This window comes from Nansenia antarctica (genome assembly GCF_963989245.1).
Source record: "Nansenia antarctica genome assembly, chromosome: 9".
NCBI lineage: Eukaryota > Metazoa > Chordata > Actinopteri > Argentiniformes > Microstomatidae > Nansenia > Nansenia antarctica.
The window spans coordinates 25,449,837-25,467,517 of record NC_137679.1 but is presented as its reverse complement, the minus strand read 5'-3'; the positions used below and the strand labels follow the sequence as shown (position 1 = coordinate 25,467,517).

Here is a 17,681-nt window from a genome sequence, read left to right as displayed (position 1 = left end):
AGAAGCTGTTTCCTTGTACCACGACTTGAGAGCTATCCTTAGTTCGGGAGGATTTCGGCTCACAAAATGGGTGAGCAACAGCCGGGCCGTGCTGTCAGCCATTCCTGCAGAAGAACGCGTCCAAGAAGTTAGAGACCTAGATTTGGACCTGGACAAGCTCCCTTTTGAGCGAGCGTTGGGAGTCCGATGGTGTACCGAATCTGACGACTTCAAGTTTAAGATCGTCGTACAAGACAGAACATCCACGAGAAGAGGCATTCTCTCTGTAGTTGGCTCAATCTACGATCCGTTGGGTATCCTAGCGCCGGTGGTCCTGATGGCAAAGAAGATTCTACAAGAACTCTGTAGACTGAAGCTAGGTTGGGACGATGTCATTCCTGATCATCTAGCACAACAATGGTCCAACTGGGTGAGCGACCTTCACCTGTTGGAAGACTTCGGAGTGGCTCGTGTTTCAAGCCTAAAGGCTTTGGCGAGACAACATTCAGCCAACTGCATCACTTTGCAGATGCTAGTCAAGAGGGCTATGGAACAGTGAGTTATTTGCTACAGAAGAGCAATGACAACGAGCTTCATGGAGCCTTTGTCATGGCAAAGGCCAGAGTTGCTCCACTCAAGCCGATTACCATCCCACGCATGGAGCTATCAGCAGCTACCATGGCAGCGCGCATGGACAGAACTCTGAGATCAGAACTGCAACTTCAGCTCGAGGAGTCTGTGTTTTGGTCAGACAGCACTACTGTGCTCAAATACATCGGAAATAGAACCAGTAGATTCCGCACCTTCGTAGCAAATCGAGTGGAGACCATCTTGAAGTTGTCCGAAGTAAGACAGTGGCGATATGTGAATACCACAAAGAACCCTGCTGACCACGCGTCAAGGGGACTGAACGTGGAGTCATTCCTGCGCAACGAGACTTGGATACAGGGGCCGGACTTTCTCACCAAACCTATGGAGGAGTGGCCAAAGAATCCAGACAACCCTGGGGACCTAACCACGGAGGACCCAGAGGTAAGGAACACCGTGGTCAGCGCCACTACAGCTGAAGAACAGTTGGATACAGTGCAGCAGTTCCTCGAGTACTTCTCTTCCTGGATGCGCCTCAGGAAGGCGGTAGGTTGGATCCTCAAGCTGAGAAACACTCTGCTGTGTCTGTGTCGCAAGAGGAAGGAGATGCGCACTTCTCTCACACAGTCTGAGGCTCAGAAGCAGATGATGATCTTCAAGGCAGGCCTTGCGAAGACCAACCTCACTGTGGAGAACCTAAAGGAAGCAGAGCTTGAGATCATTCGCTTCAGTCAGCGGCGGAAATTCTCAGAAGAGATCACCGCGCTTCAGAAAGGCGATGGCGTGAAGACTACTAGTCATCTCTGCAAGCTCAAACCCATACTTCAGGATGGAGTCCTCAGAGTAGGTGGAAGACTCTGCAGAGCAGCGATGCCGGAAGAGGTTAAACACCCTGCCATCCTGTCTAAGGACCTCCATGTGGCAGAACTTATTCTCAGAAATATCCACCAGAACTTGGGTCACAGTGGTCGCAACCATATGCTGTCCAAACTGCGACTCAAGTATTGGATCCCTGGTGTTCACGCAGCTATAAGAAGAGTTCTTTCCAAGTGTGTAACCTGTCGACGCTCGTATGGTGCCGCTGGGCAACAACAGATGGCTAATTTGCCTCAGGACAGGGTCCTGCCAGATGAACCCCCATTCACCAACACCGACTACTTCGGTCCGTTTGAAGTTAAACGTGGCAGAAGCATTGTGAAGAGGTGGGGTGTTATCTTTACCTGCCTGGCTATCCGTGCAGTCCACATTGAGGTGGCGTCGTCTTTGGATACGGACTCTTTCATTGATGCTCTCCGTCGCTTCCTAGCGAGAAGAGGCCAGGTGAGAATCCTCCGTTCAGATAACGGGACAAACTTCGTTGGAGCTGAGCGTGAGCTGAAGAGAGCTATAGAAGAGTGGAATGGCTCTAAGATTGAGGACACTCTACGTCAGAGGGGAATCCAGTGGATGTTCAACCCCCCTACTGGTTCTCACCATGGCGGAGTCTGGGAACGGATGATCAGGTCGGTCAGGAAGATTCTCAGCACCACCTTAAAGTTGCAGACCTTGGATGAGGAAGGCCTGCACACTGTCTTGTGTGAGGCGGAAGCCATCATCAACAGTCGACCAATTACCAAGGCTTCCAGTGACCCAAACGACCTGGAAGCGCTTACCCCCAATCATCTCTTGCTTCTCCAGTCCAAGCCATCCCTGCCACCAGGTCTCTTCATGAAGGGAGATCTCTATGCCCGCAGGAGATGGAAACAGGTTCAGTATATGTCGGACATATTCTGGAAACGATGGACCCGAGAGTATCTACCTCAGCTACAAGAGAGCCAGAAGTGGACACGTGTGTCGCGCAGCTTTGCTGAAGGAGATATCGTCTTGATTGTCAACGACACCGCTCCACGCAACTCATGGGTCCTGGGCAAGGTAATCGAGGCGGTCCCTGACAAGTACGGTCTAGTACGCCAGGTCCGCATCAAGACAAAGACAAGCACTTTATGTAGACCTATCACCAAAGTATGTCTTCTTCAAGAGGCTGCATGAGGCGGTGGTAAAGACTGTCCTCCTACGGTGTGCTATGTATTGATGACCTCTGGCACCAGGTATGGTAATTCAGCGGTGGAAACAGAAGAAGAAGATTTATTTTTTGGGCTCCTTGTGTTTTTTAGTTGTTGATAATTGTCTCTTATCTAGGTTAAAAGGACAATGAATTAGGGGCCGGTATGTAGGAGCCAATTACTTTGGATGAGGTTTATGATTTTGCATTTATAGTTTTGGATAAATTCTACATTGGAAATGTTAATAAGTATAATGTAGAAACAATGTTTTGATATATGATTTGTATCAGCATAGGAAACCCCTTTGGTTTAGCCTTCAGAGCCCATGTTAAATATTGGGGCTGCTGTCTCTTTAAGAACGTCAGACCTCTTTACGTTGAACTTTCTAGATTGTTCTAGGCAGTGTGTCGGTGATTGGATTTGAGACTGGAAGCATATAGTTTTTTGACCGTAGTCGTAGTTGCAAAACATAGTTTAGGAAATCACAATCTTGCTCATTGTAAAGGAGATCTTACCTGTGGAAATTGGAATAAAACCTTTGATATCTTTTTACATCGGAGTCCTGTGGATTTTTGGTATTCTAAACTAAGGAGTGCAGCACGCACGAGTAGCTAACTGTAGCAGCTAACAGTCCATCGTCGGCCCCTCACACCAAGCATTGTTAATCATGAAGCATACCCCTCCTCCTTTGCTTTTCCCGGAAGGTTCAGTTGCTCTATCCGCGCGGTTGGCAGTAAACCCCGGGGGTAGGATGGCGTGGTCGGGAACATCCGATGAAAGCCAGGTCTCCGTCAAACATGTTACAGTCCCTTGTCTCTCGTTGGTAGGAGATCCTTGCCATTAGCTAGCACAGCTTGTTGTCCAGTGATTGAACGTTGGCTAGTACAATGCTGGGGAGCGGAGTTTTGTTTGTCAGGAACGCAAAACACAGCTGCCACGCCGGGCACCATCTTGTGCTTTTTTTTTTTGCTTGTGTACACTGTGCTTGTGTATAAATGTGTAATCAAATCAATATTCATGCCAAAAACGTCCAATAAAATATGTAGTGCAAGGGGAATACTACTGTACTGATGTAGTAACAGTATCCGGCATCATGCAGGTCTCAGTCAAGCTAACAGTGTTTCAATTGGCCATCATCAGCACTATGTCCTCTCGGCTAGATTAACCCAGCCAGAGAACTCATTACTCCCAATCAAGGAACACCTGTCACCAGCTTTCATCACAAAGGATAAACACAGAATTTTCTGGTTTAAATACTATGGCCTTCGGATACATTAGTATCATTAGAGTAGTAGGTTAGTGCTAATGTTCTTTAAAAAGCTGAGCATACATTCCACAATCAATATTAGGCAGCCGTGAAAATCTGTCTAGAGTGAAAGAAGCCAATGAATGCCGCAATAAATATTTATTACTGTGTGCATTACCCTCGCGGAAAGGGCCAAATGTGCCAAATACTGCAATAATTGAATTTTCAACAAGGCTTGTTGTGAAAGAGCAGCTAGTAAATCTAACTCTGCTTCCACAGGACACTGCACACATGAGCACTACAAAAGGAGTACCACAAGAGCGGAAATAAAATAACATGTAAACACTGTAGGCCTATGTACTATACAAGCCACCATGTACTGTACAGTACTGTGAACAATACACACTATATCAAGGACGTTTTGAAAGATTCCACTCTAAAACATGAAATTCTAAATGCATATGTTACTGGCTTAACATGACGTGCTAATTAGGATTTAGATGCTGTCTCTCATATTACCTCAGTTTTCCATAGATTACTCATAGGCCTACTCTCCTATTCAATTACCTCTGGTGCAGACAGCCTGGGTGGTGCTATTTTCACATTGTGTTATCATGCAAAGACAACCACTTAACCTTTACAAGGTGGCCTACTATGTTATTGATTAGGGCTAACCCACATTGTTTTCAATACTGAGGAAAGGAGGTAAAGCTTTTCTTAGAAACAATCAGATTTAGCCTAACAAAAACAGCATGTACATCACTGGACAAAATCGACCTGCAAAAGTCAAAATAATTGTATCAAATAGCTTGTACTTTTCTTAACTTGTACCAATGATCGTTTGAATGGTGTGTGATGTTCATCAGACTGGATTTGTTTTGAGTGGGTCCTTTTTACATTAATTGATGAACCACAGCAATTTGCACTGATTCTCAGATTTAGCTGACATGTTCAGCTAATAACGCTTTATTTTGTTTAAAATTGAATTCAAACCATTTTGTTTAACTTAAAATGTAAACGATTGTATAGATCTGATTAACATTGTGTGCAAGTGGGTAGGCTACTTATTTCATTGCTTGTCGCCTTTGTCTAAATAATCCGCTATTATATATTATTGTTCATCAAATGTAATTGCACTCGTTCAGTGAGTAATCAAGGCAGATAATAGTCTACGCTAAAGTATTCCTTAAAATACACCTTCATCCGGGGAGAGACAACAGCATCAACTCTGCGTCACAGTTCCAAGACGACCCTTCAACGATAGCGTATGGTGCACGCACGCTCATTCCAAAACAGAATTTGCAAACTAGTAAACAAGGTGCACTTTAACATACATATCAGTAAAATGATTGGACAAAGCGAAAGAGACCGAATCGTAACTACTAACCTTTTTGCTGCTTGAAGGACTGAATAGACCCCGAGTGATGCACCATTTTGGCGTTTGATTGATTTCCACTGAAAATTATATTCCGTATTTCGATAAGTAATATTGCCGAATACATGGGAAACTACGGTGGGATTGCGTAGGTGTTCTTGCAGTTCCCATCATGTCCAACGATCTCTAACGCGATGCGCAAACCCCAACACCTGTCTAAGCTCCGCATGCTCTCCCATCCATGGCTGTTGTCATGGTAACGTACTGTAGGGGAGGTCCAGCGATGGACCCTCCACCCCTTTACTGACAGTCAGAGGAACAGAATTATTGCCTGCGCGACTTAAGACAAGGCGCAAATGGTTAGCGTTATAAGGCGATTCACTCTACAGGGACGAGACAGCCATCCTATCGATTATGCATTGCGCTGTTGTCTGCCTCCTAGTCTATATTGCGCAGAATCACATTCAACCATTTCAACCAAGAGTCTAACTGATTGAGATTGTAGGGTAGTAGGCCTACATTTGGAATAATGAATCTAAGTTTTACAAGTTGGGACAAATAAACTGGGTTCAGACCAACAATTCTCCTTATGTTCCTTCCATAATTGGTACAAATCTTGGCACAAGATCATATTATTCATAGCGGTCTGCCTTGGCTGACAGTAGGCTACCTGGGAGTAGGCTATTAACTAGTTGCTAAGCCTACCTAAAATGAAAGAATGATTTGGCCCTGTGGCAGAACCTTTTGGATTCCATGTAGAACTAATTTAGGTTCAAACCCCAAAAGGGTACCAAAAGGGTTCTTCCACAGGGACAAACACAGAACCCCAGGGTCAGCCAGAGAAGTGAGAGGATAGAGTGAGGAACTGAGGAAGAAACTGCTTTGTTTATATGGAACCAAGTCTCTGCACTGAGGGAGGAACTGCTTTGTAACTGTTCTTATAGAGACTTTGCATGGTCCTATTGGATTCCTGTTGAGTTTCCAGTTCAAACAATGTTATACAATGTCCATTATGAAATAATCCTAAGAAAGTCCTATGAAAAAGGCCATTATATTTGCTATCATGATTTTTTCTTTCTTTCTGTTTATGCATAGAGTATGACTGAAATACACATTATTTTTGTAGAGGCAATGTAACCAGTGCTCTGTCTGAAAGGTATTGATAAATGTCAACGGGCGCCTCCAATTAGAACTGTGTTATTGCTGTTAATCATCGTTATAAAGACGTCAAATCTAATCTCTACAGTCCCGTTGACATTGGAGATTTTACCTGCAATGTCACTTGACTGTTTGTGAACAGGTCAAACTATACATTGACTCCATTCAAGTCTATACATCGTTGCCTATATTTGTCTTTCAGTGTCTGTGATTTAGACAGTGGCCTCTAGTATGTCAGAAACAGAAATACCATCTGCTTCCTCACAACTCAGCAGGCTTCTCCTCTTCCCACCGTCTTGATATTTATGGAGTACTGGTGGGAAATGTTGCGCATGCCAACTCCTTGGTAGATTTCACACTGCAACACAAATGTGTCTCGGCTTCTAGGTCAATACATCCATAATTAAATAAAAAATAGCTCTTAAAGGTTACTCCCATTAAAATTGTATTTCCATTCCTGTCGGTTAATTTACTGATCTAGGTCAGAACACTGCTTCGCAGTGGAAACTACATTTTCGGAGAAGGTATGCTGCCACCCTGTGGTCAATATGATGAACATTCACCTCCGTTGGTGGTGAAGATAATGACGCATTACCCCAAGCATCTGGGTAAACAGTTCACAGTCATTAACTATTTAATAGTCGGGTTTCAGATATTATATAAATAACACATGAAGTACATCTTGCAAGCAGCATGTACATTGGCAAACGCGTAATCGATAACTGTTAGCTATAGAAGAGGTAGGAAACAGCATTACCACCCATGTAACTAAAATGATTTACACATAATGCTGATATTTGGTCTAGGAGGTAATAGGATAATGCAGTGCCTCTGCAAATGTTGCAATAAATGTCTGAATACTGGCAGGCACAGCCATACAGAAAGGAAACTCAAACAGATTGCCTATTGCATTGAGGGGAAAATATTTTTTTTAAATGTGTGCGTCTGTTTGAAAAATAACAAATTATGTAGAAATAACAGACCTAAACGTGTCTCCACTTAATTCCAGGAAATTGATTTCTTCACTGTGGTGTGTTTGAGTACACTCACTGAACATTTCATTAGGAATTAGGAACCTTCTCAATCATTTAGGTTAGGTGGTGTAATGGTGTGGGGAATGTTTTTTGGCACACTTTAGGCCCATTAATACCAATCAATAATCGCTTGAATGCTACAGCATATTTGAGTATTGTTTCTGACCATGTGCATCCCTTCATGATCACAATGTACCCATCTTCTAATGGCTACTTCCCAGCATGATAATGCACCACATCACAAAGCAAAAGTCATCTCAAACTGGTTTCATGAACATGACAATGAGTTCAGTGTTCTTCAGTGGCCTTCCCAGTCACCGGATCTGAATCCAATAGAACACCTTTGGGATGTGGTAGAACGGGAGATTCACAGCTTGAAAATGCACCTGAAAAATCAATTGCATGATGCAATCATGTCATCATGGACCAGAATCTCAAAGTAATGTTTCCAACATCTTGTAGAATCAATGCCACAAAGAATTAAGGCTGTTTTGAGAGCAAAGCGAGGCCCTACCCTTATTAGAATAGTGTTCTTAATAAAGTGTTTGGTGAGCGTACATTTTCTACTCAAAGTGGAACCGGAATCATGGAGACTATCAGGACGTCTAAATGCATTACTATAGATGCCTCTCCCTCTTGTACTCAGCAGCAATAGTACAAATTGCTGATATGGTTATTTTACCGGCTCGCAGAAACACTGAGCTTGACAGATTCTCACAAATTCCCTTTTAGACAGGGATCAAACAGGAGGCTACAGTTGATGACTCATATTTGTCAACTGTGTTGACCTCAAATGATCTGCAGACTAGACAATGGCCTCTGATGTGGTGGTGGCAGTGGTAGGCACTGTATATGATGGACTCATTAGCACTCACGTCACAGAACCATCTGGCTATGAAACAGCATTACAGTTTTTTCCAATCGTTTAAAACATGTTTCCTGAAACCATTGCTCAATTTCTCAAAACTCTAAACTCAAAACTGAAAAGAGTTAACCATTTTGTAAAAATTCAAAAACAGTTTTTTTTTCTTCACCAAAGCAATACACACAGGTATCATATGAATATATCGTACAGAGCATCAATTAAACACTAGTGTGCTAAAAACACTACCATCAAAATAGTGTTTATATATGTTTTGGCTTCATGAGGCCATGTTACATATTCAAATGTATAAAATTGTGTAGAAATTGTTTCCTTTTTTAAAGTTTAGGTTGTTTTTTTTGTCTCAAAATAGGTTGCAATGTTATGGTCCATACAGTATAAAGACTGTTGCCATATTGTAATTCAATACTGTGAATATATCATATAAACATTGCAATCATTGTATTAGATTAGGATACAATGCACATTTGTATATCCAATGAACTCCAATTGGGCTAAACTCACAATCCAGCTTCCGAGAGTTATACTGTAAACTCATTGTTGATACTGCAACATTGTTAGAGTTCTGAGAATACACAAATGTTACCTATTTTGGAAAACTCACTTAGACTGTCTTTCTGGGGTTGTAATGATGAAATCAGTTCACAAATACAAGAACGTAACAAAGCAAATCTCATCTACATCGCCTGCGATGTTCTCCTTGGCCAAGCAGTGGGGGAAAAAGCGCCTGTCATGGTGGATCCAATCCCGGCATGCGTCTGTGTGGATGTCGTCAGACACCTCCTCCATTGCCTGAAAAGTATATACAGCTACACATATTTCATAAATGTAAGACAAAACAACACTACACTATACATTTCTCTAAGCAGTGTAGATATCCATAGAAACCATAAAGTTACATTACTATAATTACTGTAGAATATAGAAGACTACTGAAGTGGTTACTTACCTATTCTGATCTCTAAATGCTCGGATAACTGAGGCTACCATGAAGTGGCTCAAATTCGGCTGGACTGGCTGCCCAGCTTCGGGCATTGTTAGGCTATGATTGAGTACATGGTCAACCAAAGTTGAGCGGATTTCATTAGACATATTGGCTCGCCTTCCTCTTCCTCTTCCCCCTCCTCTTCTTGCTCTCACTCTTCCTCTTTGTTCGCCATGCTGCTCCATTTTCTTCCCCAACACAGTAGAGGTCACCTGAGACTTCTTTTATGCTCTGACACATGATTGAAGTGTTTTGCCAATTGAGGTTGAGTGAGACCAATTGTGACATGGTCTGGTGAAAAGGTCCGCATGTCGGCAATTCTCAAGTCGTGCAAATGACCAAAAAGAAAAAAAGGTTTTAATTTTTTTTGCATGTTACAAAAGTTGAAGTGTTGAAGAGCCCACTCATAACAAACAACAGCTTTAGGATTGCTAAATACTTTTTTGTGAATTGGATTCACTGTATCGTCTGCCGTAGGCAGGGCAAGTGATACATGGCTTGTAAACAAACATACGTTTTAGGATGTGTGCAAAAGCAAGGACTGTGTGATCATCTACTTATGTGTAGTTACTGTATGTGTTTTTAGCTTGTTGATGTTCTATCAGCATGTTGTGATGTGCTAAACATGCAGTTAGATGTTCATAGCGATGTACCTTCTTAGCTGATAGCTATCAGCAGCTGTTTTGTGTGTGTTTTGATTCAGAGTCAGTGAGATTCTCCGGTATTTGGTTTGAGGTGTACCGATATTCAAATAGCATCTTCTTCAACTATTTTCAGATTTCAATGGATGACACCTCAGTGAAGTCACACCTCATTGAAGTATAATCTGCACTTTCATAATCTGGAAAAAGATGAAAAATGACCTTGCCCTACTTTTTCACCAGATCCTGTTACAATTGGTAATTAGGGTGGTCCAGTGTTTTCCAGGTGAACAAAGCATGATTTAGAATTGCTTTGAGTAAAAACAATGGAATTGTGCTAGAGATTAGTTTTTTGATTAACTTACCAGAGTCCTGCTCTGTCTCTGTCTCTGAGGTTCCAGTGTGAGGGCTGGTGTCTAGGGAGGAGCTCCAGGACGCTGAGTGGCTCATGCAGGGCTTGGAAGGGACACGGCTGCTTCTCCTGGACGAGCATGGCTCCAGGTCCTGCTGCTCCAGCAGGGGCTGGGAGAGATGACTCTTCTGAGGACATGACCCTGCAGAAGAGGATCCACACATACCAATGTCAAATTGATCGTCACATTTCCTTAACAAAACTGATCATTCTGTTGTGATAATTGTTATTGAGGACTAGAGGTCCCCTCAGAGAGGGCCTATTCGCCTTCAAATCACATTCATTGCCTACCACAAATCACATATAGGTATGCTCCCGGCTAACTGTCTGCTCAACAATTGGCTTATAGAGGAACAGTAGGGACATACACGCAGGATTCCTCCAATTAGTTCTAAACCCCACCTAGCATAAACCATGATTTGTTGGAAGGGTGTCTGTGTGTAGTAGACCCTCTCCAGAAGATTTTCTTCAACCTTCTTGAACTTCTCAAAAGCTTGATTCATTTTTACCAGAAGTACTGTACCACATTAGCTGGTACGGTTGGCTAGAGACTATGTCCTCACCCCTCTCATGTTGCTGGACACATACATTTTTAACACCTCTCTAGAATTCCTCTACCCTCTGTGATACCTGACACTACTGGAGGACAATATGGAGCGCTGGTTTAATTTGGCTTCCAATCCAACCTTTTATTTCACACATGAATAAATAAGTATAGCATCTTTCCCACTGTTAAAATATTTAGCAGTAGACAGTTAAACCAATTAGCCAACATCATATCTTATAACCACTCCAAAACTGTACTTGGCAAAACATCGGAATACGTTTGTTTTTAGGCATCTACAGCAGTTTGAATGTACATGTGGAGAATTAAGAGTCAAAATCATTATAGCTGGATGGTCAAATCGTGCCATTTCTCTCCATGCCACAGACCCTAATAAAATGTAAACTGCATTGATTTCTGCTTTGAGCTGGTCTATTTTCCTTCCCCCCCTATCAAATACTTGAAAATGTCAAGCTATTGCCTCTGGGTGTATGATCCAGAAACCACCCAAGTGAGAACAGAGCTGGTTGAATACCCAGATGTCACACAGTAGGGTGTTTTCTGCATCCTGTGATTTTGATGCATCCAAATGTGACCTTTCAAACACATGATGTGTGGTCCAAATCTGTTTATGATGCCTGCTTTGTTTAAAGTGAAGCCTTAGGTACTCTGTAGTACTGTAGTGTAGGTGGCATAATACAATAGAAAATTCAGCAGTGTCTATTGGTGATGCAAATGAGGATTTCATTCAGCTCAATGTTTTTGCCAAATATAATGATACCCTAAGGGGTTTATAATCTCCACTAAGAAAATAAAGAAATTATATGAAATAAAGTAATTTTCAAATGGAAGCAGAAGAGATTGCATAACCACCCCTGGATGACATAATGTCTGTCCATCATGGCAGAGCAATTAGTGCTATAGTCATCACAGAATATGGGCCCAAACATTGTAAATGAGTGCATACAGTAGAGACAGTACATTAGCCTAATCGATTAGCAAGCAGGTACTTCCTTTGAGCTTCCTGGCACATTGATTATTTATTAAAACATATGTCTACTTGACTTGAATTTGAAACACACATTTCCATTCTCCACTTAACGTCATTAAGATAATAGTTTCTTGGACTGGTGTCCCTTAATGTGTACATGAAAAGTTGGATGGTTTTGTTTTACCTTAACTGACCAAGCGAAACCAAAGTTAATGCTGTACTTTGAAGGTACGCTTTTAGCAAGTTTTCCCGCCATCTATTGATGCAAAGCCATCATTATTTTGATAATAAGTTTAACCAAGGACTTAGAGTATACATCTTTGGTTTAACTTGATATCGATTGATCTACACAGAGACTCTACCATGTCAACAAGCTTGTAGTGGGTGATGAAAAACAGCGTTGACTTATTTTTGGGGTGAAGCGCCAAGGGCATAGAGGTAAAGGGGGACGTGCCCCCCCTCCCAATGATAGAAACAGAGAGGGAGAAGACTCCACCCCGGGGAGAACAGGAATCCACAGGTCTACCATCAAGAGCAGTAATGGTGACAAGATGGTCAAGACTAGCCAGGGGATTCTTCAGTTGTTTGGCCAAGCCAACATCCATAAGATTGCCAACCGCGCCGGAGTCCATGAATACCCCAAGAGAATGGAGTTGCTCCTCCCTCAAGAGAGAGGCTGCCAACATGACACCAGAACTGGAAGACAGTGGTGATAAGTGCCTCAGGGTTCCAGCCACTGTCGGCCGCGAGGGTGCGAAACTAGATGGCACACTCCATGAACCTTGTTACCTCCTCATCTCCTCTGTGAGTAGGCGGTAGCTGAAGCATAAGGATGTCTGCTGGTCCCAGACAGCCGTGGCAACAGGAGTGTGATTTAGTGCGATCAGAAGTGAACCTGGCAGCTTGTAATTCAAAAGCTATAGAACACTGTCAGAAACCCTTGATACTCACCCAAATGACCGTTAATGTTAGGGGCTGGCAGTCGTCTCTGCTTCGGGTAACAGCCTCGGGATGCACAGGTGGTGGTGGGTTTGTAGCTGATGCTGCCTGACCCTGGATCGGCTGAATGGCCATAGTGGGAGCTTGCACGTTGTCAATGACTTGTGATTGAGAAGTTGTTCATGCCTACCGACCGTGGCTGATTCAATAGTCAGAGCGGCGCGCACTTGGTCTATTTCTGCCAGAGCGGCGCATACTTTTCTGCTGGATCCATGTTTGGTTCCATTGTGCTGTAAGAGGTAGTTTAGGGTGGAACCAAGTGCAGGAAGGAGGCAGGATTCAAAGTTGCGATAACCAAAACGTTGACTTTACTTAGATTAGCAAGGTAGCACAGGACAGGTACATACAGGAACGTAAGTTCATGGTGGAACAATGGATGTGTAGCAAACGCCAGGCTTATATGCTGCACAATTAACAAGACACAGGTGACACAGGTGAGGACAATTAACTAAAAGAGATGGACAAGAAAATAATAAAGGGAGTCTGTGGAGGCCAATGGTGTGGCCAGTAGGAGAAGCAGCAGGATGAGGAGTATTCCTCACAATAAGTAAAAAGTAAGTAATGAAAGTGAACAAAAATATGATAAACTATAAGCTTTCTCCTGGCTAGTAGTTAGTGTAGGTTCAGTGTCAGGTTTTATCTCGTGATCTTACGTTGGGTAACTCTGGCTGTTTGAAAAAAACGCTAACGCTAAAATTGTTGATTAATTGAATATCCACATTCAGTCACACCATTGTCTTGTCATTGTCCATCCACACTGATCTGTCTGATAACTTGTAACAAAGGCAGTTCAAGCAACGTGGGTCGTGCTAGAATGACGACACCTTTCATTAGCACTTTGCAACCTTGTTTAAAAAAGCTATACAAATAGAGGTATTATTATTATTAGGCTATAACATATAATTATTATAACCTCTGTTGAATCCTTCTCCCTTCTATCCACTGATGCAGCCTCTTCCACCCTCCTGTCCACTCTTTCCTCATCCTTCGACTCTCTCTGTACACTGACCTTGAGGCCAGCACAATCCTCTCCTCCTTGGCTCCCTGATACCCTGCAAGCTTGTAGAATAGGGCTCCGGCCAGCTTAGAGGAAATGGAGGAAAACCAGCCTCCCTGCCCTATACCCTTATCTCTCTCTCCTCCTCAACTACACCTCCTCTGCATCAGCTGCTAAAGCTTCCTACCCAAGGAAATTGTTCTCCACATTTTCCACACTACTCCACCCTCTTCCCTATCGGCAGATGACTTTGTCACCTACTTTGAAAAGAAAGTTGATGACATTAGCAGCTCCTTCTCTCCACCTCTCACCAATATTGCTACCACCCCTCCCTCCACCAATATTGCTATCAGCTCTTTCCCCCCTCTCCCCTGATGATACCTGCCCTCTCGATCCTATCCCCTTCCCCATTTTCCAATCCATTTCCAAAGACTTCCTTCCTTTCCTTACCACCGTAATCAATTCCTCTCTATCCACACGATCTGTCCCGGCTGCCTTCAGCTGAGTCAGAGTCAAGCCTCTTCTCAGGAAACCAACTCTTGACCGGTTTACTGTCCACAACTACCGGTATCCCTTCTCTCCTTCTTATCTAAAACCCGAGCTGTAACTAACAAACAGTCCCACTATCTCCTTCAGAACAACCTCCTTGACCCTCACCAATCCGGCTTTAAGACTGGGCATTGAGACTGCTCTCCTTGCTGTCACAGAGGCCTTCCACTCTGCTCGAGCTTCCTCTCTCTTCTCTGTTCTCATTCTCCTGGACCTGTCTGCTGCATTCAACAGGTCACAGCTTTTCACTGCCTGGCAGCCAGCTGGTGGAAAGAGCTTCCCATTGCTGTCAGGACTGCAGAGACACTACCTATCTTCCCCTGTAGACTCCCTGTAGACTCCCCTCTTCTAACCCCCTTTCTCTGCTGTAAATAATGAAATAATTTACAACAAAAAAACATTATTAAGAATCATAATAATAATAATAATAATACTTATTATTATTATTCCTTCTTTTAGCATTATGAAGATGAAGATTATGAAGATGATTGCTCCAGGCATGTTGACAATGGCTGACCCTGTGCCAAGAGCAAAAAATCAATTGACTGACAAGTTGATTACATGGCAAATAAAAACATTCATTCATTATGACTGCCAATGGCCCCTGGCCCTAACATAGATTACTTTTTATTGATGCATAGATGATTCACTTACTTAGACAAATGTATTTGTTGTAAGTTTCATTGGATAAAGATATCTGCTAAATGCCAAAAATGTAATAAAAGTAAAAATAGCAAAATACAGTACAGTATCAATGGCCCTAAGACTGATTAGACTGTACCAGAGTAACTGCTCCTCTGCAAGGTCCCCCCCCTTAGCCTTGTACTTTGCTTCAATTGTAAGTTCACTAGAAATGGACATTTAAATGCTGTTGTAAAAAAAAAACATCCAAGTACCGGTAGTAGCATTTCAATTTTCATTGAACCATACATTTCTTGTGTAGTATATTCTCCCAAATGTTTTTGGAGAGATGGTGCATGTTTTAATCACCCTAGCAGTCCAGAGTCATTGTCATGACCATTTATAGTGTAGTAAATGTTAGAAACGGACAGGGTGGGGTTGGGGTAGATGGACATGGTATGAATTTAGTACTGAGAATAGTATTATACAAAATAAATGCATCATTATGATTATGATTATTATGATTATTATGATTGTTATTATTATGTTCAAAATGGGTCTGTGTTTTCTCAGATATTCACCATATAAAGGGGCAATCTGGGAGTGAGGAGTTAAACAATAACAAAGCATTCTAACCACCACTTAAACATGTGAGGGATGGGGCTGGAAAAATCCTCTGAAATTCAAAGACGAAGCTATGGATGCAGGACTGAATTACCAAAATGGTAGCTTTAACAATGTTTTAAAGCTGTACAGTGTTTATTTAGAATGACATTGTTTAGAAACAATGGAGTAAAACTAATATATTTTGGGTTACCGTATGAAGGGGTAACACAGTTCAACTAAGCATGTGAAGCATATATAAAGCAATATAAGTTATAGGCTATTCTTCAATAATCAATGGTTATATATAATTAATTTAAACGGTAAAAAAAATTTACATACCAATTTCAGATTGCCTCTTTAAGCAAGTTGGACATTTACCCTTACAACATACGTAGGAAGTCTCTTCAGATTGTGTTGATATTGATCTACACCACCTCAAATATTATAGCCTACTGTAAGTAATGGTAAAACAAAAGTTACTGCTTGATTATGATTTAATATAAATATAAATTAACATTATGCATAATCCATTGGCTGTCAATACATTACAGTAGGCCTGCATTATATTCTGAAATCAACCATTCAATAGACAGCCAAATAGACACTATGCTATAAATGTCAGGTAAATTATAGCCAACTTGAACAATTTCCTAGTTATTTGCTAAAAACTATTTCAAACGTGCTAGTAAAATTTGTTTGATACATTTCAAATATTTCAAATAAATGGGAATAAACATAACAAACTAATATCATAATATTAAAGATTAAATTAAAAATAAACATAAATAACAAGTCATTTTTATGTTCGGGATGGGGGAATATAATATAAATATAATATAATAATGTCTGTAGAATAAAAATAACTTTTCTTATAACCAATGATAATTCGCATGCCAATTAAATCACAAACATAGCCTACCAGATGATAAACCCTCAGATGTTTTCTGTTGCTCGTATTCCTTACAGCTGGGAGCAGAATGCAATTCCCTGGAACTTGAGCTGATAGTGTGTCCATCGAGGACGATTGTATGGCACTGGACATAGACTTCCATAGCGCGTAGCCTACACTTCGAGGAGACTGTTTTGCGATGCTTAATGATTACTACACTGCAAATGAACTCAAGCCACGGATAGACAACTGTCTTAAGTTAAAAGTGGACATCTCGTCACTGACGCATTGGCCTGACATGTTCTGCACGAATGGGATTCATGGGTGTGGTTTAAAACCCAATTGGGTAAACATGAGATTACAATACAATTATATTGATTGTATTGATTATAGTGGAAAACAGTGCATTATCTTCCTGTGAAGTCATTGAAGCCGTTGTTTTGGCTCTAATGCCATTAGCCTATTGTGCTAAACAGGCTAAATAGTTTGCTTCATTTGACCTCAGCTAATTGTTCTGTGATGACAGTGATTATGATTATCTAGCTCTCCAGTGTCTATATATCAAAAGACCCCAAACATCAGTTGCTTTTATTTGTGTGGGTATTTCGAGTACCATCGTATTTGGTAGGCTAATATTGTTAAAAACGCTTAATCACATTACACCCAGGCACCCATCCCCAAGCACCATACGCAATACAAAAGTGTTGATACTAATTTTCCACTCCCCGCCACAGGGTAGCACTGCGTAGCTAGTCAGCAAGGTACTAACTGTGTATAGAAATACAAATGAATAGAATGGATAACACTGGCTCGCCATAACTTACGAGCAGTGACCAAAGATGGTGATGAAAATGACCATGGGTTAGTCATTTTCACTCCGAATGAATGTCATATTATGCAAGCAATATGAGTATGTCTAACATTTCTGTTGAACCACGAGCGAGAAAACCTAGTAGCATAGATAAACATTATATTTCTATGGCCCTCCCCTGCGAGGACTACACAAAAGCTGTGTTCAAGAGCGAAACGTAGCAATGTTTTTCTTCGCACAAGCGTAATGCATTGGCTTCCAGTCTCTGTGCATCTGATCTAATCTGTGAGCAAAGAGTAGCTATATTTCCCTCCTGAACATGGTCAGTTTA

General features: G+C 41.8%; 1 protein-coding gene across 1 annotated transcript in view; it reads right to left on the bottom strand.

Moving 5' to 3' along the window:
* The window catches only part of ano3 (anoctamin 3), a gene marked incomplete at its 3' end in the record, with an annotated part of 37,153 nt that extends 31,856 nt beyond the window's left edge, over positions 1–5,297 (bottom strand). Inside the window, exon 1 of the mRNA XM_080539379.1 lies at positions 5,243–5,297. Coding sequence (XP_080395505.1) covers positions 5,243–5,288 — 46 coding nt within the window. The 5' untranslated portion in view covers positions 5,289–5,297. The remainder of the gene's footprint in view (positions 1–5,242) is intronic.
* Between the last annotated feature and the right edge of the window lie 12,384 nt (positions 5,298–17,681).